Below are 26,461 nucleotides of genomic sequence, written 5' to 3' on the forward strand. Positions count from 1 at the left end.
ACCATGTAGGGTTGATCCTGGCTCTGTCACTCACTAAGAGTATGACCTTGAGCATATTATTAACCTTCTCTGTGCTTCAGTTTCTTCATGTAAAATCGGGACAATAATGGTAACAACATTATTATCACTGTTACAAGGGTTAAATGAGAAAACATATAAAGTATTTAACAGTGCCTGGTAAATAGTATGGGATCAACACATGCTAGCTCTACACATTATTCTATAAATTTATAAAAGCTTCATGAACATAGAGGGAAAGTAGTAGGCAAGAAAGAGAATTTGTGGAAGCAGCCATTCTCATAAGTATAAGCCATTCAAATCTTTAAACACGTAGACTCACACAGAACCAGGTTGGGTAATTGTATAAAACCTCTTTGCCCTGTACTTCCTGCTTGGTATATTATTTATTTTGTGCAGTGTTTACCTAAAAATTTATAAAGTTATAGCCATAGTTAACATTTCTTGATCATGTACTATCTGCTGTTGTCACTTTTTCTCCCTTGGTCTTGAGAATAATCTCTTTATCTCCTCACAATCTCCTTTCAGATCCCAGGAGCCACAGACAGTTTTAATTCTGATCCTGGCTATATTCTAGGTTGACCTCTCCCTTTTAGGATTTCATACCTCATTTTCTGTGACTGCTACCAATTATAACATCCAAAAAGGGGGCCTTATGAACCCAGTCTAAATTTTCACTTCCTTAACACAAAGGACTTAGGATTCTTGACAAAAGTGATAGGTATGGAAAAAGGCAAATTGCTGGGTGAGAATGGAAAAAGTAAGTAATAAAACTATGCCCACAAAATTCAGAACCAGGACAACCAGCCATCTTTCAGAAAAAAGAAACTGAGAAATTAAAGAAAGCACTCTTTTGTATTTGGGGTTAAAATCAGTGTTTGAAACCTCAGGATTTTCTTTTTGCCTGAATATGAGATTTCTTTCTTTTTTTTTTTTTTGCTTTCTATTTTTTTTTAATTAAACTTTTATTTAATGAATATAAATTTCCAAAGTATAGCTTATGGGTTACAATGGCTTCCCCCCTCCCATAACTTCCCTCCCGCCCGCTACCCTCCCCTTTCCCGCTCCCTTTCCCCTTCCATTCATGTAAAGATTCATTTTCAATTCTCTTTGTATACAGAAGATCAGTTTAGTATATATTAGGTAAAGATTTCAACTTTTTGCCCATATAGCAACATCAAGTGAAAAAACTACCATTGGATTACTAATTATAGCATTAAATAGCAATGTACAGCACATTAAAGACAGAGATCCTACAGAATTTTTTTTTTCAAATTAATTAATTTTCTATGCCATTTCCATTTTAACACCAGGTTGTTTTTTTTTTTTCATTTCCAATTCTCTTTATATACAGAAGATCACTTCAGTATATAATTAGCAAAGACCTCATCAGTCTGCGCCCACACAGAAACGCAAAAGTATAAAAATACCGTTTCAGTACCAGTCATAGCATCACTTGGCTTTAGACGACACATTAGGGACAGATCCCATATGGGGTGTAAGTACACAGTGACTCCTGTTGCTGATTTAACAATTTGACACTCCTGTTCATGGCGTCAGTAATCTCCCTAGGCTCTAGTCATGAGTTGCCAGGGCTATGGAAGCCTTTAGAGTTCGCTGACTTTGATCTTATTCCGATAGGGTCATAGTCAAAGTGGAGGTTCTCTCCTCCCTTCGGAGAAGGGTCAAAACCACAATGAGGTTCCATCTCACCCCGGTGAGAATGGCTCACATTCAGAAATCTACCAACAACAGATGCTGGAGAGGATGTGGGGAAAAAGGGACACTAACCCACTGTTGGTGGGAATGCAAACTGGTTAAGCCACTATGGAAGTCTGTCTGGAGATTCCTCAGAAACCTGAACATAACCCTACCATACAACCCAGCCATCCCACTCCTTGGAATTTACCCAAAGGAAATTAATTTGGCTAATAAAAAAGCCATCTGCACATTAATGTTTATTGCAGCTCAATTCACAATAGCTAAGACCTGGAACCAACCCAAATGCCCATCAACAGTAGACTGGATAAAGAAATTATGGGACATGTACTCCATAGAATACTATACAGCAGTAAGAAACAACGAAACCCAGTCATTTGCAACAAGATGGAGCAATCTGGAAAACATCATGCTGAGTGAATTAAGCCAGACCCAAAGAGAAAAATATCATTTGTTTTCCCTGATCGGTGACAACTGAGTGCCAAAGGGGAAACCTGTTAAGTGAAATGGACACTATAAGCAACAATGAACTGATCAGCTCCTGTCCTGACTTTAGATGTACAATGTAATACTTTATCCATTTTAGTATTTGTTGTTATTGTTGTTGTTCTAGTACTATTGGTTGAACTCAGTAATTAACACACAATTATTCTTAGGTGTTTAAATTTTAACTGAAAAGTGATCCCTGTTAAATCTAAGAGTGGAAAAAGAGAGGGAGGAGATGAACAATTTGGAACATGCTCAATCGGACTGGCCGCAAATGGTGGAGTTAGAAACGTGCCAGGGGATTCCAACACAATTCCATCAAGATGGCATGTACCAATGCCATCGCACTAGTCCAAGTGACCAATTTCAGCTCACAATTGATAGCTCTGATAGGTCTAAGACTCAAAGAGATCACACAAACAAGACAAGTATCTGCTAATACTAACTGATAGAATCAAAAAGGGAGAGAAAGATCCAACATGGGAAGTGGGATACACAGCAGACTCATAGGATGGCAGATGTCCTAAACAACACTCTGGCCTCAGAATCAGCCCTCAAGGCATTCAGATCTGGCTGAAGAGCCCATGAGAGTATAGCAGGCATGGAAAGCCAAGATATCATGGAAAAAAAAAAAAAGACCTAAATGAATGATCTCTGTGAGTGAGATCCCAGTGAATATGAGATTTCTTAGAGACTCCTTTTCCGTTCTGTTTTGATTTCAGCGGGGTTCATAATGGCACATGGTGACTTGGCTGGAAAACATTAAGAGACATCTCCCCCACTGCCAACCACCTCCCTGGCTTGCCACTCACATACTCAGATCACATGCAGATTGCAGACACCAAATAAATTAGGCAGATGAAACTCATATATCAAAGCTACCCACTTGGATTCCTTCTTGGCTATTGGTGCATTTCCTTTCTCTCTCCTTTAATCAGTCTCATAAATCTGACCCTGACAAGGTCCTGCCTCTCCAAACCATAGTTGGAGGTGAGATTGTGATTTGTCCCCTAGCTTTCATTTGCTTCTCCACTTGAGTGACCATCAATACCACGTGGCCCACATTCATTACAGAGGCTCAGGTGCAGCCCTGAGAAGGTGTGTGCCATAGTCCTGCCAAATTGGTTACTCCTTCCAAAAGAACAGGATGGTTCTCCAAGCACTGTTCATATCAGATGATTATGCTCCACAGTGCCTGATGAAATCCTGGCACACCAAGAGCTGCAAGGAACACAACACACTGTTAGGCATTATTCTGTGTGTGTGTCTGGATCGTAATAGCTATTCACAAACTTGTTGATGATGACCTGGACTCAGTTTTTCAAGGGTTTTATCCAAATTAAGAATGGAAGACAAACACAGAGCTGTCCAGGGTGATGACTTTACCCTCTGCCTGAGGACTTGTGCTGAATTTACCATTTTCAGGGACATCTGCATCAGTCTTTGTCTCCTGGTCTGGACAGTGAGAATTTAGAAAGGTGACATAGCCTTTGTAGGCCGAGTTTGGGTTTCTCACCACTTGTGGAGAGCTACCTTTTGGCTGCTAGGAGTTGCATCTTTGCTGAGGTTTGAGTCCTTCCTGAGTCTTGTCTTTTTTTTCTCCTCTGTGCTTTTCAGAGGGAGGAGGTCTCCTTTTCTCTCCTCCAGATGCTGTTCGCAGCTGGCTTAATATCCCCTTGTCCTCTCATGGCTTCCCCCGTCCCTTTTTTGGGGAGCGGAAGGTCCAGGCACTCCCTTTCTCCCCTTAACATGATTTATACCCATAAAATGTGGTTGCAGTGGGCAATCATTTGCTACAGAGGTTTTTCTATCAAGTCTGTTTTAAAGACCTTGAGAAATGGAGATACCTTATCGTAGTTTGGCAGCTTATTTCTGCTATTCAGAAAACAGCATTAAAGCTCTCTTTTGGGTTCATAACAAAATAGCCTATTGAAAGAGCATAATGGCTCCTCATACTTTGGAATACTCATCATTTCACCAGTGCTACCACCAGTTGATGTTTTCAGGGCCTTATGGTAGGCCTTCATGCTTTTCATTAGGACACAATCCTTTGGAGAGTTGTGTTCTGTGCCACAGCCAGGATTATGGCCTGTATATATGAGCAGTCATCAGATGTTATTGTTGGGCAAATGTGAGCAGCTATGAAATGTTATTGGCAGAGGTAATAAATGCCAACAATGATAATGGCTGCGTTTATGTATTGAGCATTTATTATATGTCAGTCTTTGTGTTCATTGTGTTGATGAGTGCTTTATATTTGTCATGTTTTTGGGTTCTTCTAGTGTCTCTAAGAAGGATACTATTAATCTTATCCCCATTTCAAAGATGAGAAAGCAGAGGACTGAGAAGGATAAATTGCTTTCCCCCAAAATCACACTTGAACTTGAACCCAAGTCCCTCTGATTCCTCATTTAAGACTCTACGTTGCCCTGTTGCTGTGTTGTCTCATGGTATTGTTAGACTTCCTGGTCTCAGCTTTGGCTGAGACACACATTTTCTTGGTTTCTCTCCTGTTTTCCTTCCTGACCTCCTTCTCTAATGGTGCTCTAAATGTTCCAGTGCCTTGGAGGAGGCTGTAGCCAGACCTCTTAGTTTTTCTGGGCACACTCTCCCCTAAGCAATCTCACTGAGTCCCATGATTTTAAATACCAATGTGAACATATCACTGGTACTCTGACATCTTTCAAATCTAAATCTCTAGTCCAATTCTTTCCCTTACTGTCAGATTCACACAACTGAGATTTCTAAGTGGCATCTCAAATTCAACCTGTCCCAAACCAATTATTTCACTTCTTCCCCCAAACACATTTCTCTCCTAGCTTTCCCTGGTCAGTACATGGCACACTATTCAAATAGCCAAACCAGAAATGTAGTACGATTCCTCTTTATCTCCTCTGCACTCATAGGGATTCCATGACTTCCACATTTACCCACTTCTCTCTCTTTCCACTAAAGTCTCCGTAGCCCAATTACTAACCCCCTTATCTGAATGATTGCAATAGCCTCCTGTTTCCCTGTCTTCATACTTGCCACCCCCAGTCCCAATCCATTTTTTGTATAGTCATCTGAGTGACATTTAAAAACACCAATCAATTCATGCCTTTCCCCTTCTTAAAACTCTTTAAAGTTTTCTTGGACTAAAGTCCAAACTCCATGCATGATCTGGAGTTGACTAACCGTGCAGCTTCATCTCCTGCCATTCCCTCTTCATTAGCTACTCTCTAACCACAACAGTCTGTTTTCATTTCCTAAGTGATACACAGCTCTTTCATACTTTAGGACCTTTGCACCTAGGACAATTCCCTCTGTCTGGAATGTTCTGCGTCTGGCTAATGGGTACTCAGTAATGTTAACTGAAGAAGTGAGCATAGTGTTTTGCCTACCTTACTTGATTGCTATAAATGATAAATATGAGAAAAATCATGTCGTTAATAAATTATTTAGCCATTTGTATTTGTGAGATTTATATTACACAGTCTTTATATAATAGACCTATGGATTTTCTGAAATGCATTCATATATTAATATGGATGGAGTAGGGAGGAGAAAATAGTGGGAGGAATATATTTAGCATATGACAGTCATGAATCATTAATCCTATGAGGTACAGGTTGATACCACTGCTTTTCAGCACATAGATGTTTGGGGTAACCGTGCACAGAAACTGGTCAAGGATGCACAGGTAGAAGCCGTGGTTCTGGAATTTACAAATGTTTTGACCCCAGTGCCCATGTGCATTTCCCAGATCCCATTGCCTTTGAGCAGACACAGCTAAGAAAAGGTTGAGACTAAGAGAAAGGAGACACCTGGAAATGCTGGCTCTGCTACTAGTCTGGGCATCCTGACAGGTGACTGTGAACTGGAGACACTGCGCGCCTTAGTAATATACAGTTCCACCTTAGTGGTCAAACATGGTCTGAATGAGCTTACCTAGACTGTAACTTCAAAGCCCTATATCCACAAATGTAGATAAGGTGGTGAATACAGTTAGGTAAGGCAATTAATATGCCACCATCTGCTAAAACATCACACTTGGAGTGGGACTTACATGGATATGGGATTCTTTGAATTTTTTCCCCACCATATGTGCTTAAAGCCTCCAAAAAGGAAACAGCTTAATCCAGGAATGTGAAAAAGAATGGTGACATTCTGTGTTGTGTCAGTGAAATGAGAAGCTGATTAGGTACCATCTATTTTTGGGGTTTTGTGGAATTTTATGGTTCCAGTCAACTCGTCAGTGACAAAATGGCACTGCCAGGATGATTTACCAGACATGTGGGGTATAGAAGAGCACCATGATGTAGATGTTGCTTTTAAAATTTACTTTTGGCATTGTCCTGGATTGGGTTGACACACACACAAAATAGTCCTTTTCCTCCAAGGCCGGCTGAGATAGCATCTTTTCCACTTGGCTTATTCGTGGTCTTCCCAATGGAAATTCATTTCACTCTACTAGACTTTTCCTGTTGCCTTTTGTGTGTGTATCTGGGACGGCACTAATCCAAGGCTGGTCCTCTCCTTATGCAGCCTCTTTGCATTTCTGTCTTCTTCCTCTGTTCTCCTACAGCTTGGAAAGAGAAAAGGCTTCTGCATAACCAGTGGGGCACAAATATGTTGGAGGTGCTTAATCAATGTTGATGCATTAAAATGCAGTGGTTTGGGGAGAATAATTTGGAGTAATAACTTTAACATCAGATGCCTCACATATTGCAGAAAGGATATATTATAGATCAAGAATACAACTGACTATCTCCTTACATTGAATGCTGAAAAAAAAAAATCTGATATTACCAAGGAAAAAATCTCTTCCCCTTTGTGAAAGGTAGTGAGTGGTTTTGGTTAAACTGCATGGTCTCCATGGTGGAATCCAAATGTTTTAAATGAGGAGAATGTCACTTTTAGTCTTGGCATTGAGACAAAGGGATGAAGACTTTTAGAATATTCATGGTTAGCTTAGCATAGCCAAAGCTCTGTGATAATTGGAGGTCCTTGTGTGTATATATGGACCTTGTCATAAGGAGATATTTACTTAAAGAACCGCTTGATTATGAAGGAAATCCAGTGAAAGTTACAAAGAACCTAGATATGGTCAGTATGTTTGCCGAAGGCAAAGGCATTTTGTTTTCTAAATATTTAAATGTGGCCAAGACATTGGTTGTGATGTTTAAATGCTATGGGAATACTGATAGCAACAAAGAAGAACTGGAGACTGGCTGAAAAGCCCACAAGAGCATTTCAGACATGGAATGCCAAGACACTGTGGAAAAAAAAAAGTCCTACATGAAGGACCTCGGTGGGTGAGACCCCAGTGGAAAGAAGTGGTCATCAAAGAAAGAGGTACTTTGAAGGGAGGAGAAAACTTCCACTTAGCTTATGGCCTTGTCTAAATATTGATGAAGTTTGTGGATTCAAAAGGCTCCCAGAGCCTAGGCAGCTCATGTCAAGAGCCTTGGGTGATCACTGACATCATACATAAAGAGAGTTAATTGTTAAATGAACAACAGGAGTCACTGTGCATTAACTTCCTGTGCAGGACCTCTGTCCTCACAGAGTTGTATTATAACTATGTCTAAGTGCTAGCAAAAGATGTATCATTTTTGAGTGCTCTTTAAAGTTAATTAAGGTTCTCAAAAAAGTGAAATTAACTTCAAGATGCAATGACTTTGAACGGCCCTTGTCTTGACTGTTGAGGAACAGTTTTGTTTTATTTTGTTTTCTGATTTTTTTTCCCATGCACATTGTTGAACTCTTTACTTAGTATAGAGTTAGTCTTCTTTGTATAAAGTTAATAAAAAATGGATCTTAGTGGAGAATGGGACTGGGAATGGGAGAGGGAGGAGGAGAAGGGGTGGGAGAGGGGTGTGGGAGGGCGGGTATGGTGGGAAGAATCACTATATTCCTAAAGTTGTATTTGTGAAATACATGAAGTCTGTATTCCTTAAGTAAAAGGTTTCTTTGGGAGGAATTTTTTTTTTTTAAAGCAGGGGGAAAAAAAGGAGTACTGGAGAGCAATATACTGGATCACTCTTTGTAGCCTAGAGAGGAGAATTGGAAACTGAAGGATGACTCAGTCAAAGGAACTTCTGAGGAAGATGCATTTGGTAACCGTCTCCGGAATAGCCGTAGGAAGGGTTGATCTTGGAATCAAGCTGTAAAAATATACGAGGTGATGAAGGCACAGCAATAGCAAGTGGTAGAAATGTGGAGGAAGGAAGGGATATAAAAGACATTTCAGAGGAAAAAATCTCTACAACTTTGTACAACAGATAACTTCAAAAATATTGAGTCTTAAGTGACTTGTCAGCAGCAGAGAAAGAGAAGCTGGGAGGGGCAGCTGGAACACTGAGATCTATACAAGTTGAGTTCCATGATTCAGTGAGACATCCAAGTGGAGAGTCTCTGGCCTTACCCCTGTCATTTCAGGACACTGCTGTTCCCTGAGGGAAGGCAGTGGGGATTTCCGACATGGAGAGGACACAGAGAAGTTTAAGGCAAGGGGACAATATCGAAGTTTGAAAATGTGGAGGTCACATCCCAGCCCAAGCTGAGACTGTACCAGTGTCCTGGCTGGCTATTTGGTTGCCTCTCATCTTCACCCCATGCCAGGCTTGGTGCCCATCTATGTTAACTGTGTCCTGGCTTAGGCTTCTGTGTCCTGTCATCTGCAAGTTGTTATGTCAACATGATTTAAACATGTAAGAAAAACCTTATTTTATAGTGGCCCCAAGTAGGAAAGCCTCCAAATGGATGAGGTAGATATGCAAGTAAAATCAAGCAGAGAGAGTCTGACTGCAGTGCCATTCTCTCCATATTATTTTCTTGGCAAAGTTTAACTCATCATTTGAGAACTAACTCAAAAGTTACTGTCTTTATGTTGCCTGCCTGGCTGCCCCAGGCAGTCAGTCTATTCACTGTGGATGTTCCCACAGCACATTGTTCTTATTTCTGCTTTAGCACTTGCCTCTTGTGCTATGGATCTGTTTCTTGCCATTAGGTTGGGAGTAACTTAAAGATGCGAATCATTTATTCATCTTTGTATTCCTCAATCCCATAACAGAGCAGGAATTAGTAGGTGATAAAAGGGTGTTGGGAATAACAAAAAGATCAATTTTAAAAAACATGGATGGAGGGGCTGGTGTTGTAGCCTAGCAGGCAAAGCCTTGAGCCGCCTGTGACGCCATGTGTGCCACATGGGAGCCAGTTCGTGCCCCAGCTGCTCCACTTCCAATCCAGCTCCCTGCTGATGTGCCTGGGAAAGGCAGCAGGGAATGACCAATTGAAGCTCCTGGCTTCAGCCTGGCCCAGCCCTGGCCATTGTGGCCATCTAGGGAGTGAACCAGTAGATAGATCTCTCTTTCTCTCTCTGTCTCTTCCTCTATTTCTGCAACTCTGACTTTCAAAGAAATAAATCTTTTAAAAAAGGAAACAACATGGATGGAGCAGTGTACAGTGGGTATAGCAAAGCCTGCATACATATCATAGGTCACATCCCTGCCAATGCTGCACCAGCAGAGGCAGTGCTCTCATTACATCCTGCTGGCCCATATTTGTAATGTGTGACATTCTTTATGAAATTCTGTCAAGGGCAATCCATCATATAAGTAACCTTTGGATTATATGCTAAGACAGTTTCAAACAGAGATGTAAAGGGACCTCAACGATAATGCTATTTTCTAAGAAGGGCGTGATCAAGGAGTTCTGGCCGGGAAAATGAGGCAGAATGGTATGTTCTTTCAAGTTAAACAACAGGCCTGGAAAGTGCCTGTCCAGCCCCTGCTGGGTGCAGGGTTATGTGTGAAGATGATCAGGTGACTCTGAAATGTGGTTGAAGATTTATTTCTTGGAGTACATTAGGTGAAGACCTGAGAAGCGAATGAGGACATGCTCGTAATAACTTTTTCTCAAGAGATATTTCTTAAAAGGACACATGACAACTTGAGCGAGTTTCAGATGTCAATTGTGGACTCACAGTTAAAGGTTTTCTGGGTATCCATAAAGAGCTAGGGTTTTACACACATTATGGAATACAAATAAAAGAAAGCTTTGAAGTCTCATCATTTTGGTGTAAATCCAGATAAGACTTCTTTGATGAGCTTCGTGTTTCTTGTTAAGGAAAAGCTTATAGGTGAGAGGAACACTAGAATTATAATTCTTTGTCTTCCTTAATTAGACTAGCACTCACCATAGATCTTGCTGAAGCTGTGAGAAAATCCAAGCAATAATTCACATTGTCAGGTCAGCAGAAATTGTCACGGGGGTCCATTATGACGGAAAGATTTGCTTAAGTGATCTGTGTATGGAGTAGCTCAGAAGAGCACACACTCTTTAGCAGAAAAATAGCCTCTGAAGATGCTGAGTACAAACAGCAACAAAAATAAATCCCAGCAAGACTCTTACAGCAGCTTTACAGATGTCATTCCAGGGGAAAATATATAAATCACACTAATACCAACTGATGTGGGGTGCTAATTAATAAGTCCCATTAAATCATGGAGTAATGACATTTAGCATGTAATGAATACCTCATAATCTCTTAATCATTAATATTTCATAGCATAAGAACACAGGAATTGCCTTCCCTCGGCTCTTGCAGCATGGTTTTCTGTCTCCGACATGGCCCCAAGGACATTAGATGGCACAAGGGTATTAGCCCTGGTATAGACTAGAACAGCATATGCAATTAACGCTTTGTATCCTGGGTCCTCACATTTCTTCATTTTAGAAGATGGGAATCTGCCTGCCGTTCTTGGTGTTAGCGTTCATGAGCACCATGGAAGCGCAGAACCGAGCTCAGTCGTTGGCCTGGGTGTGCAGCTGGCTCTCGTGATGACCCTCCCCAGCCCCGGAGAGAAACTTGCACAGGAGAAAATCTTTACTTTGATTGATTACTGGGGGCTTGCTTTATTCAAAGGCAATGATCAGCTCACAGAGCAGGTGCCATTGCAAGGGCTTATTGATCTGATGCGCTTACAGAAATTCCAGGAGGCCGCTCCTCCAGCGGGAGATGGAGGTGGTCAGCGGAAAAGAAGTCCGGCTCAGAGCCGGCTGGGATGAAGCGGGAGCGAAATCTGCGGCTCTCGCTCTCGTGACACTAGGTGTCTTTTTTGAGAAGACGGGCTGGAGCACAGAGAACGCTTAGAGGTTCGCTGGGCAAGTGAAAGGCAAAGAGAGAGACGAGAGAGCGAGCTCTGCAAGGGTCCCAGCGGCTCGAGATTCCCTAGAGGCCGACACGATCTCAGCCCGACCAGGATGGGGTTTGCTCCCGGGGGCAATACGGGACGCTGATCAAAATCAACTCGGACAAGTGACAAGCCTGAGTGTGATGCTGGTGGATGTCTTTTAAGGTCGTCGGGGGCGGGGGTAGAGGACGCGCGGCGCTGCGCTCAGGGGTAGGTGGAGAGAGGCCGCGAGTCTAGGGCGGGGGTATAAAGGCACCGGGAGCCGGGAAGCGGGGCACAGAAGCAGCCGGGGAGAGAGCGAGAGGAAGAGTTAAGAAAAGTAAGGGGAAAGTAGGGACAGGGGCGAGGGGAGAGCGCGCGAAGTGGGGCAGCGAGAAGGGGTTGTGAAGGGAAGGGGGCTCCGGGCACCGGGCGCACCGCTGGGTCCCGAGGTGGGGAGAGGGGCGAGCAGAGCGGCGCGACTGGGGGGCGCCCAGAGTGAGGAGGGAGCTGGCGAGGAGCAGGAGGAGTCGGAGGCGGAGGAGGAGGAGGAGGAAGGCGAGAAAGTGAGAACGGCGCGGGGGCGGGCGAGTAGCCCCGGGGCCGCGGCGGGGCGGGAGGGCTGCTCAGAGCCGAGTGGAGCCGGGGGCGAGGCAGCGAGCGGGGCCGGCGCCCAGGGCTCGGAGGCCGCGGGAGGGAACAGGGGGCAGGTGCGGGAGGGAGCGAGGGAGGGAGCGCGGCGGAGCGCCGCGGCCAAGTGCATTGTGTCTGGCGGCGGCGCGCGAGCCCACCGCGGCCGCGGCGGGGCGGGAAGCCATGGAGCCGCGGGCGCTCGTCACGGCGCTCAGCCTCGGCCTCAGCCTCTGCTCCCTGGGGCTGCTCGTCACGGCCATCTTCACCGACCACTGGTACGAGACCGACCCCCGGCGCCACAAGGAGAGCTGTGAGCGCAGCCGCGCGGGCGCCGACCCCCCGGACCAGAAGAACCGCCTGATGCCGCTGTCGCACCTGCCGCTGCGGGACTCGCCGCCCCTGGGGCGCCGGCTGCTCCCGGGCGGCCCAGGGCGCGCCGACCCCGAGTCCTGGCGCTCGTTGCTGGGGCTCGGCGGGCTGGACGCTGAGTGCGGCCGGCCGCTGTTCGCCACCTACTCGGGCCTCTGGAGGAAGTGCTACTTCCTGGGCATCGACCGGGACATCGACACCCTCATCCTGAAAGGTGAGCGGCGGCCGCCCGGGGAGCGCAGCGCGCGGTTCCCCAGGGGCGCGCCGGTGCCCGCAGCCACCTCCCCGCCGCGGCCCCGAGCTCTGCTGCCCGGCGCGTCCTCCTCACCCTTTCCCACCGCCCCTTTTCTTCATCTCCTTCCCCTTTTTGCCGTTCCTCCCTTCCTTCTCCCCTTTTCTTTCTTTATGCATCTCTCTGTCCCTGTCCCTTCAGTCTGTGCTTCTGCCTCCTTCTTTCCTGCCTTTTACTTGCTTCTCCCACTCTTCTCCTCTTCTCCTTTTGGCCTCTTGCATCTGCCCAACTCAGAACGCCTCTATGTGTGTGTGTGTGTCTGGGGGTAGGGAGAGAAGGCTTGACCCTCTTGCCCAGGAAGGTACCCGCCAAAAATACTCAACCTTCCCCAATAGGGCGCCTTCCCTCAAGTTCTGCTTTCCTTTTAGAAATACCCTTTGGGAGAAAAGAAAAATGTTGCAAATCTCGAAAGAGGCTACCAGGGCTTTCTCTTGTATTGTGCTGATATTGGTACCCTGTGGAACTGATGTGGGCAGCTCAGCCCAGCTGGCTAACTGGGAGCTAAGGAGACCCAAGGAACCTCCCCCGAGACCTCAAGCGTAGGGCTGCTGTAGGTTAGACTTCAGACACCAAAAATCTCTTTCCTGGTGGAGGCAGCGGCAGGCAGACAGGACACCTACTTTTTCTAACCTTCCTGATGACCCCTGCACCCCGACCGACCGCTCCTCCTCTCCTCTGTGTCTGGCACACAAGGGGGAGCCAAGGAGAGAAAATGCCCAAGTCCTTTAAAGTAGAACCCTCCACGTCTGTGACAACATTGTGCACGGTTTTGTTTTTGCTGTCTTGTTATTTGGCACTGAGTTGTAGAGCGTCAGTTTGCTTGTCTGAAATCTGTGCAACACCTGGCTTTTATGCATCTAATCAGATAGTTTGGATTTTTGTGTAATCCCACTCATGTGACAATCCTATTAGTGAAGCTTTCTTTAACTTTCAGAACTAGACCCTTAATAGAATTTTTCCCCCTCTGAGATGAGAAAACTCACACGTATACACCCACACAACAACAACAACAAAACCCTCTTTTCTCTTGGACTCATTATCTCAAAAAAGGAAAAGTCTGAAATTAATGTGTTTTCGTATTTAATAACCATTCAGGAAAGCAAATGAACTGGTTTGTGTGAATTACAGCTTAGAATGGAATTATATAGAAAGAAGGGTGTTAATAATTTGTTGGCCTTCAGTGTCTTGTTAGTTGGCATATTCATTTCGCAAACATATCGACTTCCTCCTTCCCTGTGGCTAGCTCAGCTGGGGATTGCCATCTGAAATCTGTCGGTGCATGGAAGGACTCCAGCACTTTTTGGGGAATCGGGTATAGTCCTCTTCCTTCCTCTCCTCTCCTAACTCGCATCCAAATCCGATTTCTCTTCATGAAGATGCTGCATAATTAATTCTGATAGTAGCATAGTACATGAACAAACTGTAAAAGCAGAATCTGGACGCTCAGTTAGAGAATGCTCATTTTGGCAAGGCGATTCTGAAAGCTAAGCAGTGTAGTCCGTCTTCGGAAATGACAGAACTGCCTTTCCTTGCACTCTTTCTATGCCCAGAGAATTTGATTGCATGTAAATTGGATATAGAGCAATGTGCGGGCTAGCAGGGCAGAGTTCAACCTGCTGCAGGAGAGGGTACCCCACAGGGTACCTCTGGATATGTTCTGGTTAGCTGAGGTGCCCTGCTCCTGGACAGTCCAGAGTGAAGTAATTTTACAGGTGGCAGAACTCGAGAGGTTGTTGAATCCAACCTTCCACCCATTGTTCAAACTCCCTTCTACAATCTTTCTGACAAATGATTGTCTAGCTCACAGAATTCACATATTAGTTTAAAGAACTGGATTATTGTGGTGATTAGTACATCTTTTAGATGAAAATGATATCAGATGTATAATGTTGATGGTGTTTAGTTAATCCTTTTCATAGAATATTGTCAAGAGTTCTGTTGTTGTAATCAGAAGGTGTGGACTCCATTGCTGGCTCTGTTGTTGCATAGCAGGAGATTCTCCAACAAGTGTCCAGCCCTTCTTGGCCTTCCTTTCCTTGCATGTAGTATTAGTAAGGCTGATGTTATTTAGAGAGGATTTTCTAGTTCTGAAATTGATCATTGTTTTAATAATAACAAGGTAAATGCAGCTTCCTGGGAAGCTAATGAGCTAACACTATTAAAAAATGAGGAATTTGGAGGAAAGGACTGACACTGGTCCTCTGTCAGGGCACTGGTCATAATTTGTTGTTTGGAAGATGGCCAGAAGTGATTCCAGTACTTTGAAACGTTGCTACTAACCTTCTTTGGTCTGGTTACTTAATTCTTCTGGCTCTCAGTTTTATCATCTGTGAAATGAATGGATGACATGAACATTTTTAAAATTCTGATTCTATGCATAATTTGAGAAAGGAAAATGTCACTAAACAGATGATTTTGGCATCATACTCGATAAACATTATCACCTCTCTTTTGGCACTGGATTTTACTGGCTGTGGTATGAATTTCTGAAATGAGCCATATAACACTAGAGGTTGACATTACAACTAATTAAACAAATTTGAATTACTAGAGCCCCAAGTTCTATTCTTACTTTCTCCTCTAAATTACCTTGCTTGTGTGTCTTAACATCATTTAGAAATTTTAATTCTAGGAAGTGAAGAAAAGTTGAGTCAGATGGAGATGGTGTGTTGGGAAGGAATGAGGTGCAAGAACTTCCTGTCATGTTTCACTAGGTTTTGGGAGGAAAAAGAAGTTGGCGGTTTCTTCTGTAGTCCTAGAAGTCAAAGCCAGGAGGTGAGTGAAGGTTGCAGAGAGGAAATTGTAGAGTTGATAATACGGAAAATATTCTCACAGTTAAAATTGTTTGAATTTCCTACTAGTGACAGATATTTCTGAGATATGTGGAGGAGATGGAAACATACAATGTGGGCAATAAAAATTAGTTTAGAAATGATATGTATAGATTTGACTCTATAATGTTAATTTTTTTAAGAGAACTCAAATGAGCCAGAAAAGCAGTATCTCAATAGGTAATTGTGAGATCTAATTTTGCTTTTCAGCATCTGGTTATTATTTTTGTTTACTTCTCTCCAGCCCAGGCTTTGGAAAGGTTTAGGGTGGACCTCCAGCCAGGACCTGCAAGAAGAGTGGAGGTAAAGTTATTGATAAGCCTACTAGGAACTGAGACCTGAACCCTGTGTTGCTTTACCAGACTAACAAAGAACCATTTACCAGCACAGCTTGAATACAGCTGTTTTTCCAGCAGGTTCTCTTAATAGCTGTCCATTAACCAATCCACATTTCACTGTCTTGCTTGGGGGATAACATGAGAACTAATAAAATGCTGTAAAGATATTAGGTTCACACTGTATTTCAGTAGTCTACGATCAAATTCAATAAATGGCTGTTGAAAGCCCATTGTGTGTGAAGCTTGGATGATATATATGGGGTTCTTTTGTGTTTGAGTAGGCCAATTGACTGAATTATTCTTCCACATATGCCTTTCCTGTGACATTGGCAGACTTTTGATGCCGTGAGAGCTTTGCTTGTCAAAGAACTGGTTCTGAGACGAAAGCAAATAAAATCATCCTTCATTCAGCAGAATGACTGGCAAAGTCAAGGGAGCCTTGTGGTAGGAACACAAGCAGAATGATCTTCAAGCTTAGGGCTTCAGGCCTTCCTTTACCATCAGGATGGGATGGGGTGTTGAAGGAAGCCTTTATATTTAAAGTCCACAGGAAGCTTTTAAGGTGAATGAGTGAAGCATGGTTTACATAGGGAGCCCAGGAATTGAGAGGAAGTGACAAGTTCATTCATTCATTCAACCATTTATTCACTCAATAAATAGATACTGGAGTGGAAGGTATTTTTCTGGGTGCAGGAGATACAGGAGTGAACACAATGAATAAGAAATTCATGACTTCACAGAGTTTATTTCAAGTATTGGAGTTTGTACTTTCTAGTGGATTATATAGCAACTGCTCTTTGTAGGCTGGCTATGAGAAGATTACCTGACTAGGGCAGGAGAGCACTTTGGGAAGGCTGATAGCACTGGTGAGGAAATGACAGAAATTGCACTTGGAAGTGATGGAGTGCCGCACACCCCTTTGGGTATGCTTGGCCATTCTGTTCCGAGTGCAATACATATTTCAACTACTGATGAACAGCAAGGTAGCAGGAGATGCAGTTGGAAACATAATGCTTCTGTCAGTGATTGAAAACACTGACTTTAATAAATAAACTTTGATGAGATTTGTGAATAGGTCATATAGAACTTTGGAGAAGCTAGTGTTGAAAAGGAATCAGAGTCATTGACACTATTTAAGAAATTCCAACTCTAGTGTTAGCCTTCATTTTAATTAAAAATTTTCATTACAACAAATTAGCATTACTTTTCAAATATATGTATTTTGTGTATGAACATCAAATTCTAATATTACATATTACACAGAATAAACAAAAAGGGAATTAATATTGTAGTGCCTTGTTTTTGTGAAATTAAAAATGAAAGGACTTCAGAATTGTAATTCTGTATGCATGATGTTAACTCGTATGAATCATCTGGGATTGAATTCTTGAAACTTGAAATAAAGCATGTCTTTGTGGTTTCAGAAGCACTTTTCCTCTAATGAGATAAACAGAGATATCAAAGACAGTGGGACATAAACACTTTGTCATTTTGCTCTCTGTAAGAAAAGGAAAGTAAGACACTTGGTAGGAATTCACTGGATCAGCTCTTCACTCTGCTAATGATTTATCTGCTTCCCCTGTTGCTTATCCTCCATGAAATTAATAGTCTGTACAGGACCCATCAAGTTTTACCTGACACCAAAATAGATTGATGCTTTTCTTCAGCTCATTTGTAGACCAAAGTATCATTTGTGTTAGGATAATTATCTCCCCAGAGCAGCTGTATCTAGGGAAGCTTAGAGGCCAGCACTGTTTCCCTGCTTGACCCAGTTGCTCACAGATTGTTCTCAGACCTTCTTGTGGGCCTGAAGATGCTGCTGGCAAGGGGATTGTTCAATCTTGCGGTGGGTGTGTGTGTGTGCTGCAGATGTAGTTGACTTCCTTTTTCTTTCTCTCTTTACTTCTTGAGGCAGATGGTCTCCCAAAAGTTTTGGAGTATGCACTCATTTGATGCTCATATAAATTTATATTCATTTTTAAATTATATGCATGGAATGTACATAAATATCATAAGATATACACAAGCAATTTTTGAAAAGATGTGGTAATAGATATAAATAGAAGTTCAATGACTTTCATCTCACCTTCCAAAAGCTGTTTGTGCACCCCTAGCATGTATGCACCTCACTTAAGTATGGCTTTTCTCCTTAGCAGAGCCAAGCCTCTCATCTGAGCAGAGGAAGGAGTGATTTTTCCCATCATGGCTGAAATTTATGGTGGGTCTCACAGTGTACTGTTATATCACACATATTTATTTTGCACAGGAGAGAGAAGATGCATTATATTTCTATATCAATCCTGATGTTGAGTGCACTACTGAATAAGCCCTTTTTGATTAAACCTCTGCTACTTCATACTACACAACTGTTAATGACTAGGTTTATAGTTGTTGTCTTGACCCACGGTGTGTTAAGGCTACACATACCCAAATGTGATATTCTCTGTTTCAGCACATTGTATTGGTAACACTCGTGAAGATTGTCCTGAGCAGAAATTAAATTCTTGCCACTCTACCATCAAAGTAAAATTCTTCCATTCTTACCATCTGCACACAGGAAATGTCTTTTTAAAGTAATTTATAGACACAAAAGTGAATGGTACTTTAAGTGGTTTGTGATCAAAATTTCCAGACTCAATGACATTTTCATTCACCATGACTTGTAGATAACATTTAGCAATGGCCTTGAGGGGGAAAATAAGAAGAGTTTTTGCTATGCCGTAGAAAGTTCACATCCAATTATATCCGAGTTGCTATGATTTTTTTTCCTTAGCTGCTGATTTTTCTTCAAAAAGAGCCCTCAAAGCCCATCAGGCAGACTGTTCCTAATTGCAAGTGTTCTTGATTGCTATATAAGATAAGTTTAAGTTGGTGGGAGCATCTGGAATAATTGAGACTCCCAGTGTCAGTGCTAAGTGTGGGGTCTTGAGGAGTAGAAACCTTGAAGGAAATTAGGTGGGTCGCAGGGTTTTTCCAACAGTCTCCAGGATGAACTCTGCTTTTGTATTTGTGTACACCTGCTGTGCTGTGTACTCCAGATGCTGAGAGTTTGGTCATTGATATAATCACAGATTATCAAATTATAACCACAGATTATTAATCTACAGCCTCTTATGAGCAAACCATGACCTCAGATTAACCGTCTCCTCATTCCCTGAGCCCACTTTTCTTGAATACATCTTGACTTTCTGGGAAAATTTTCTTCTGTTCTTTGATTTTCAATTGTGTGAACATATGAGGTTCATTTTCTTGTTAAAAGAATGAAAATAATCAGATTTGATCTGGTCATTCTTTTACTTCTCATCCCTTCCCAGTAATAACTGGTGGACTGGGGAGAAAAAGTTCAAAACAAACTGGGAAGATTGGCAAAAAATACAGATAGCAAATGTGTCTCAAACTCAGTATTTTGGGATAATTCAGATGAGATTATTTTAACTGTGTAGATTTACTTTAGGTTTTAAGACATTTATCTTTCCTGTAATTACTAATTTTTTAAAAATGCCAAATCATTGATATTGTCTAGAGCTTTGCTTAGCTTGTTGTAAAGATTTTCATTGGGCATTTGTGAATAGAAAATGGACTTTATCTTCTGGTAAAATTTATGACAGTTTATGTTTTGCTCTCTCATAGTGTTTCCCTGTGGTTAAAAGTGATTGTGGTGATTAATCTGTTTTATTTCAAGTTTTAACTAAAAGGACGTAACAACTTCTTGGAGCATGAGAGAGTCAGTGTGGCCGGCATGGAGCTGACAGCCTTTGTTTGCTGCAGAGTAACAGGGAAACTGCATGCCGCTCTCCATCTTTCTTGTAACTCAGCCAAATAAGCTGATTGCAGGCCAAACAATAATGTCATGGGGACACCCACCAGGGAATGCATTAGCAAGTGACAAAAGGGGAACAGTATGTACCATATTTTGGTTTCCGTTATGTTGAATTACGAAGGACCCCCTGAATTATTTTCTGTAACTTGCTAGATGTCTCCTAGTGTTCAGACTTTGTAATATTTTGTTCATAGGGAAAAATCAATCAACTCATTTCTTTCCCAAGAACCTAAAGGCTGTAATATGTTTCCTTTTGGTTTCTCCAAGTTAATTGAGACTACATAGGTGGACTGGGAGGAGGCTCCAGAAATGCAAGTGGGAAATTCTGAATGTATTGATGATTCTTGAAGGCTTAATTGTCTCTTTACAGCAGGTTACTTAACTGCAAATCAACACTGATGTTTCCATCTGCCATGCAGATCAGCACTCACTTCAAATTTAGGGTAACAGCAGAACAGGCAGGGTATGTATGAGGAGTCAGGGTAGGAGGCTGTATTTGGCTTGGATCTCTTTTGTCTACATTTCAAGGAATTTTTATTTGGTGTGGAGGATGTGAGCATTTGCTTCGCTCAACATTAGTCAACAAATGTTACTGTGTGTTAGAAAAGATATTGCTTTCTCAAGTAGAAGGCTGCCTCTGTGAACAACCCCTTGTGAAGTCCTCCTGCTCCCTTGGGGTTGCACTTTCCCATTCAACACTCAGAGCAGTGAGGAAGGGGTCTGAGTGGGAGCCAGCTGTTGGTTAATTTGAGCTTGAATGAGTGACTTCTTATAAGCTCTCATGATTTTGAACACTGCTTCCAGTAATGTTTATCATCGTCACAGAATTTTAAGTGTGTGCATCCTCTTAAATGTTACTCAATGAAGTTGTCCTGGGAAAACAGCAAAAATGATCATTACCATGTCATTGAAAAATTATGAGACAGATGAACAGAGGAACAATTTGACGTAGGAGAAGATAAATTGAAGGGAGGAAAAACAAAAATAATAATGGCCATTTGTAATAACAGAGCCTTTGCTAGGTAGAGCTCAGTATTTGTTTTATGCCACTGATACTTAAGAATCATTTATTTTAATCCTTCGCTTCTAACATACCATAGGATAACTTTGCTTGATGTTCAGACAGTGGAAGTGTGGCCAAAGGAAGCTACAACTCATAAGTACTGGGAAAAATAAAGAGGCCAAACTAAAGAGTGGCAGAAAAAGCAACAGTAACTGCTAAAAGGGATGGTTCTGAAAATATGGTCTTTTTCTTCAGGTGTTGGAAAAAAAAACAATAAAAAATGCAAGGAAACTGTTTACCATTCAACAGTAACATAAAATGTAGCTTGTAAATATGTGCTGAAGATGCATTAAGGACGTGTTATGTTCCCTTCTCTTTTTTTTCTCAGGGGTGACATTTTCCTTCTGAAGGAAACTTAAATTGGTGGGAGGAAAGTGAGTGAGCACAAGTAGAATCAAAGATTTACACAGTAGAAAGCAGTGATCTTTGCCTGATTTTTGTACGATGATGCCCATGAGAGGTGGTTTGCACTTGGGCCATAAACTCAGGTCACTTGCATGCAATTGTTAGTGTACCAGCCTTCTCTCCTTTCACAGAATGCCTGTGAACTAGGGAGATGTTGCTTTTAGCATAAGCTCTGTTTTTAACTTACAATGCACAGTATATCATTTGGAAGTGGAAGGCTGTTTGATTTTGTATAGAAGAGGGGTGTGTGTGTGTGTGTGTGTGTGTTTCTAGGAGTGGAGATTATGTAAGGAGCTGATGGATATTATAGTGTGGGTGTGTCAGTTCCCAAGTCATCCCTGGGGCCAACCACTGATTTTGAAAATTGGCAGCTGTATGAATAACTCATTACCTGTTAGTCCTCTAAGCAGGTCCCAACACACCTGATTTGACAAAGTTAAAAAAAAAAGAGGGCACAATTTTGTATGCCCTCCAAATCTGATGGAGTTGCTGAAACAAATATGTCTGTGATCCACTGAGAGGCATTAAACAGCATAGTTCCCTGTTCTCCTAACCGTGCATACGGATGATTCTGCGGTAATACTTTGATTATGCCGTGGCGGGAATTGAGTGCTTCTTACTAATAGGCCCCAGATTTTCATTTTGGAAATTTGTGGCATGGGTGTTTTTAATGCAAGTTTTTATTTCTAAAGTATCCACAGTTCTTGTTGTCACATGCTTCCAGTTGTGCTTGCAGGTTAAAATGGCAGACCTAGTTGGTTTTCATGGTCATGTATTCCCCCTATATATGTAGTTTTCTGGCATTGTTTTTATTTCTAAATGGTCAGAAACAGAAGCACTCTAATGAGGTATAAAATGTTATAATTTGGTTCTGGATATAATTTTTAAAATGCAATTACTAAAGTGCTTGAAAAATATTTATCCACTCATGTAGGTGAGTTTATTAGTTAATGATCTTTTAGGGCCAAATAACAGAATACCCAAATAAAAATAGCTTAACCTACAAGGGAAGAATATTATCTTGTATAACAAGAAGTTTCAAGGACTGCTGCACCTGACTGGTTAAATAAAGAGGTTCAATGCTACTGGATTCTAGCAATTTGGCCTTTGAACCTTGTATCTTCCTGGTCATAGGAGTGCTGTGAGTCACTTTCTTACATGGGAACAGTTAAAAGGTTTGGAAATAGGAGAGGCCATATTTTGGTCTGTTTCTTACAATAAACATAATTCCCCGTAAGTCTTCCCACAGACTTTCCACATGTGTCATTGATCAGAATTGTGTCATGTGACCATTCCTAAACCAATCCCTGGGAAGTGGAATAGAATTACCATGCTCTCTGTAGGCCAATCAGACTTCAGCTTCTGGTACTGTAAAAGGACCAGTGTTCTCACAGCTTGACACCTGAGCAAATTCTGGCTTCTGTTAGCCACAGATGGTGGCTGTTGTGTACACACCATGGTGCAGGAATGTTCAAATGGCCATCTCAGCCTACCTGTGTCTATTCCATAGCACAACAAGACTGAGAGGAGAACCAAAATGTTTTGCTAGTTCTTCCAACATTGGCCACTCTCTCTATGTGTATCCTGGTTTGGTGGGCACATGGAAGTGCCTGAAACCCTTTTCTTTTTGAAGAGTAGTTTGCATCTCTTTAATCTACAGTGACCCAGAGGCCACATAGTTGTTTCCAAGGAGGTTTATTCATAATTAATTCCACTTTTTAAGTGGAATGTAAAATGTTCAACATCGTGCTTTGTAGGGGATATCAGTGTACTCTGAGATCAGATGTTGCAGTTGTTATAAATTTAAAACACATCGGATTGGGGATGGAGTTGCCTCAGCACTTGCTTGGTACATGGCCTTTGTGTGTGCTGCTACATGGAAGTCCAGCACATTCCAGAGAAGGAGCTTCCTGGAGAGCATTTTTCTGAATGTGTATCTTCACTCCCCACGCCTCAAGCCTGTTCCATTTATAAAAACTGTTCAAGCCATGATGGGACTTGTTTTAATTTCTTGATTCTTTTGGAGGAAAACAACAGCAGCAGAAACAACAACTCATTTCATCCTCATCCCTTCACTGGTATCTGAATGACCATGATTACAGCCGGCAAGTGCACTGTGATAACTTTGAGAAAGAAAATCAGCAAATTGCTCTTCGCTATGGCATGTGTCCTAGGGTGTCCACAGGGGCTCATGTTCAAAATGTAAGAAACTAACCAATTCTAATTTGGAGAAAATCCACTTTGCTCATGTCTGTCTTGGATTCTCACAGTCCTTGACATTTCTGTAAAGAATCATTTGCTTTAGAAATTACAGACCTGGAAGGCCAGCTAAGGAGGCAGTTGTTTAAAAGGGTCTGTTTCTGTTGGGAGGAGTGGGGTGACCCCCAGCATGGCAGCAGGGATGTTCACCAGACAACTCCAGTGAACCTCCCATTTCTTATTGGAATTGCTAAGCTCCTCTTGGAGCTCCCATTTGATGCTGAAAGCCCTGTTGATTAAAGTTTGATACCTCCTCCACGCAGAAATTACAAAGCAAGAAAATCTGAACTGTTGTAGACAGGCTGAGCTAGCAGGCTTTTAGCACAGAAGCCTTGGGAGATGGTGTAAAGCCACAAGGTATGTGGGTGGGCATATATTTGGACCACCAGATTGTGTGCCAACTTGTAGGTTCACAAAGATAAAAAAGCAAGGGAGAAGACAGGAAAGAAAGGGAAGGAGATAGGAAAGCCAGGAAGGAAATCAGGAAGGAGCAGATGAGCAACTATTTCATGTATCTTTGGGGAATCATCTCTAAAGGATCTTGTTTCCTTAAATATCCACTAGGTACATTTAGCTTTCTGAAATACAATCTTAGCATGTCTTTCCGTTGACTAAAAGTCTCTCATGGATTCCCCAATAAATTAAACATAGAATTACCAAATAATCCAACAATTTCACTTGTAGGTGTATACCCCAAATAATTGAAAACAGATATTCAAAGAAAAACTCATACATAACTGTCCACAGCAGCACTATTCGTGATAGCAAAAAGATAGAAACAACTTACTGTCCATTGACTGATGAATGGATAAAGAAAGTGTGATGTGTCCATAACAGTGAAGCATTGTTCAGGCAGAGAGGAATGAAGTGTTAATATTTGCTACAACATGCTGAGCCTTGAAAACATACTCAGTGGAAGAAGGCAGACACAAAATGCTGCATGTTGTATGATTCCACTGATATGAGATACCCAGAACAGGCTGATCAACAGAGACAGAAGACAGTGAGTGGCCGGCGTTGTGGCTCACTAGGCTAATCCTCCACCTGTGGCGCCGGCACCCCGGGTTGGGGCACCGGATTCTGTCCCGGTTGCTCCTCTTCCAGTCCAGCTCTCTGCTGTGGCCCAGGGAAGGCAGTGAAGGATGGCCCAAGTGCTTGGGCCCTGCACCCACCTGGGAGACCAGAAGGAAGCACCTGGCTCCTGGCTTCGGATCGGTGCAGCGCGCCAGCCATAGCGACCATTTGGGGGGGTGAACCAATGGAAAAAGGAAGACCTTTCTCTCTGTCTCTCTCTCTCTCACTGTCTAACTCTGCCTGTCAAAAAAAAAAAAAAAAAAAAAAGAAAGTGAGGGAGGAACAGGGAGTGACTGCTTATGGGCATGAGATTTTGTTTTGGGTTGATGAAAATATTCTGAAATAGATCATGGGAGTGAATATACAATGTATTAACTGTTAGTGATTTGTATACTTTACAATGGTTAAAATGGTAAAAAATAACAAAGAAACCTCCCCCAAACTCTGATTTTTTTTTCCTGCTGTCCACGGTTGAAAGTCTAAGCTTCTTGGCAAGTTATAAAAGCCTTTATTTAAGCTCCTGCTACTGTTCTGATTACATACTTAGTCACTTCTCCATGAAATCCAGGACCAGGCTGTGGTGGACCATTTGCCATTCTCTTAATCTACATGCCCTTTCATGTTTATATGTCATCGCATATCCTGCTTCCTCTGCCTAAAATGCCATCTTCTTTAGTCCATCTGGACAGTGTCTGCTCTTCCATGGAAGTTCAATGCCATTGTTGTTTCTTCTCTAGCTTTCTTTGACTCGCTGTACTTGTTTCCTCCCCTGTTCCTTGAAGAGTGAATTGCTTTATAGTAACTCTTCTCCTTATCTTGTCTCCTTTTCTATGGCCAACTGTGGTCCTAAAACACTAAATGGAAAATTCCAGAAATATTTAATTCATGTTTAAATTGCACACCATTCTGAATAGCATGATGAAATTTCATGCCATGTGGGACATGAATCATCCTTTTGTCCAGTGTATCTGTGCTGTACGTGCTACTTGCCTGTTAGCACTTAATAGCCATCTTGGATATCAGATCTGTTGTCCTGGTCCTGCAGGGCTTGTGTTCACGTAATACTTATGTTACTCGATAGTGGCCTCAAAGTGCAAAAGTAGTGATACTGGCAATTTTATTATAGTCTCCATATATGATTACAATTGTTCTAAACTCTTACTGTACCTAATTTATAAATTAAACTTTACCGTAAGTATGCTTGTATATTTAAGAAAAAACACAGTGTATATAGAGTTTAGTGCTATCCAGTTTCAGATATCCCTTTGATGGGAGGAATACTGTCTTTACTGCAACTCCAGTGTCAAATACATACCTACCTCTAATATAGTACTTTCTGCCTTGTACTATAATCTGTCTCCTTGTCCATTTCACTTCTTGCCTTAAGGCTAGGGACAGATGCCACCTGGCTCAGTATCTAGTATAAGGCAGTCTTCCATAGAAAGGCTGTTGAAAAAATTGTATTGGATTGATTTGAATCATATTCGTATCTGATCCATTTTCTTCTCACTCACTGCAGCGTGTTTTGTTCATTTCAAGGACATGGAGAAAGAAGAATATTCTCAGTTTTCAAAGAACTAAGACACTAATAATTAATGCAAAGTACTGGGCATTAAAAAAAGAAGTAGTGATAGTGGTAGATATTAAAAAAAGATTTTTTTTTGGTGTGCTTTTATTTTTGAAGTATTCAAAGATTCATTGTAAAATGAAGAGTGCTTCTTTATTGAGATTTTTGTCATCAAAGGTTATTAATCCTTAATTGAAGGATAATATTGTTATTATCTTTCTGCTTGCCTCTGTAGACAATCCCTACCTTCAGGGAACTGAAGGTTTCTGTTCTCTCACAAGACCTAGTAGGGTGGTTTTCAAATTATAGGAACTCAGTGTATAGATAGTGTTTTGCTGGGGGCCAGCCCTGCAGCTCACTAGGCTAATCCTCACGCCTGCGGTGCCAGCACCCCGGGTCCTAGTCCCACCCAGTTGGGGTGCCGGATTC

At 42.1% G+C, this 26,461-nt stretch overlaps 1 protein-coding gene across 14 annotated transcripts in view; it reads left to right on the top strand.

The window, feature by feature from the left end:
* The window catches only part of TMEM178A (transmembrane protein 178A), a 324,154-nt gene that overhangs the window by 245,387 nt on the left and 52,306 nt on the right, over positions 1-26,461 (top strand). The window contains exon 1 of one of the 14 annotated variants that reach the window (XM_062209314.1): positions 12,198-12,597. The exons of 12 other annotated variants lie outside the window; for them this stretch is intronic. In XM_062209314.1, coding sequence (XP_062065298.1) covers positions 12,198-12,597 — 400 coding nt within the window. Of the gene's footprint in view, positions 1-12,197; positions 12,598-15,750; positions 15,810-26,461 lie in introns of those variants that run through there. One more of the 14 variants, XM_062209328.1, reaches the window with a different exon arrangement.

The sequence above is a fragment of the Lepus europaeus genome, chromosome 13 (assembly GCF_033115175.1).
Source record: "Lepus europaeus isolate LE1 chromosome 13, mLepTim1.pri, whole genome shotgun sequence".
Classification (NCBI taxonomy): domain Eukaryota; kingdom Metazoa; phylum Chordata; class Mammalia; order Lagomorpha; family Leporidae; genus Lepus; species Lepus europaeus.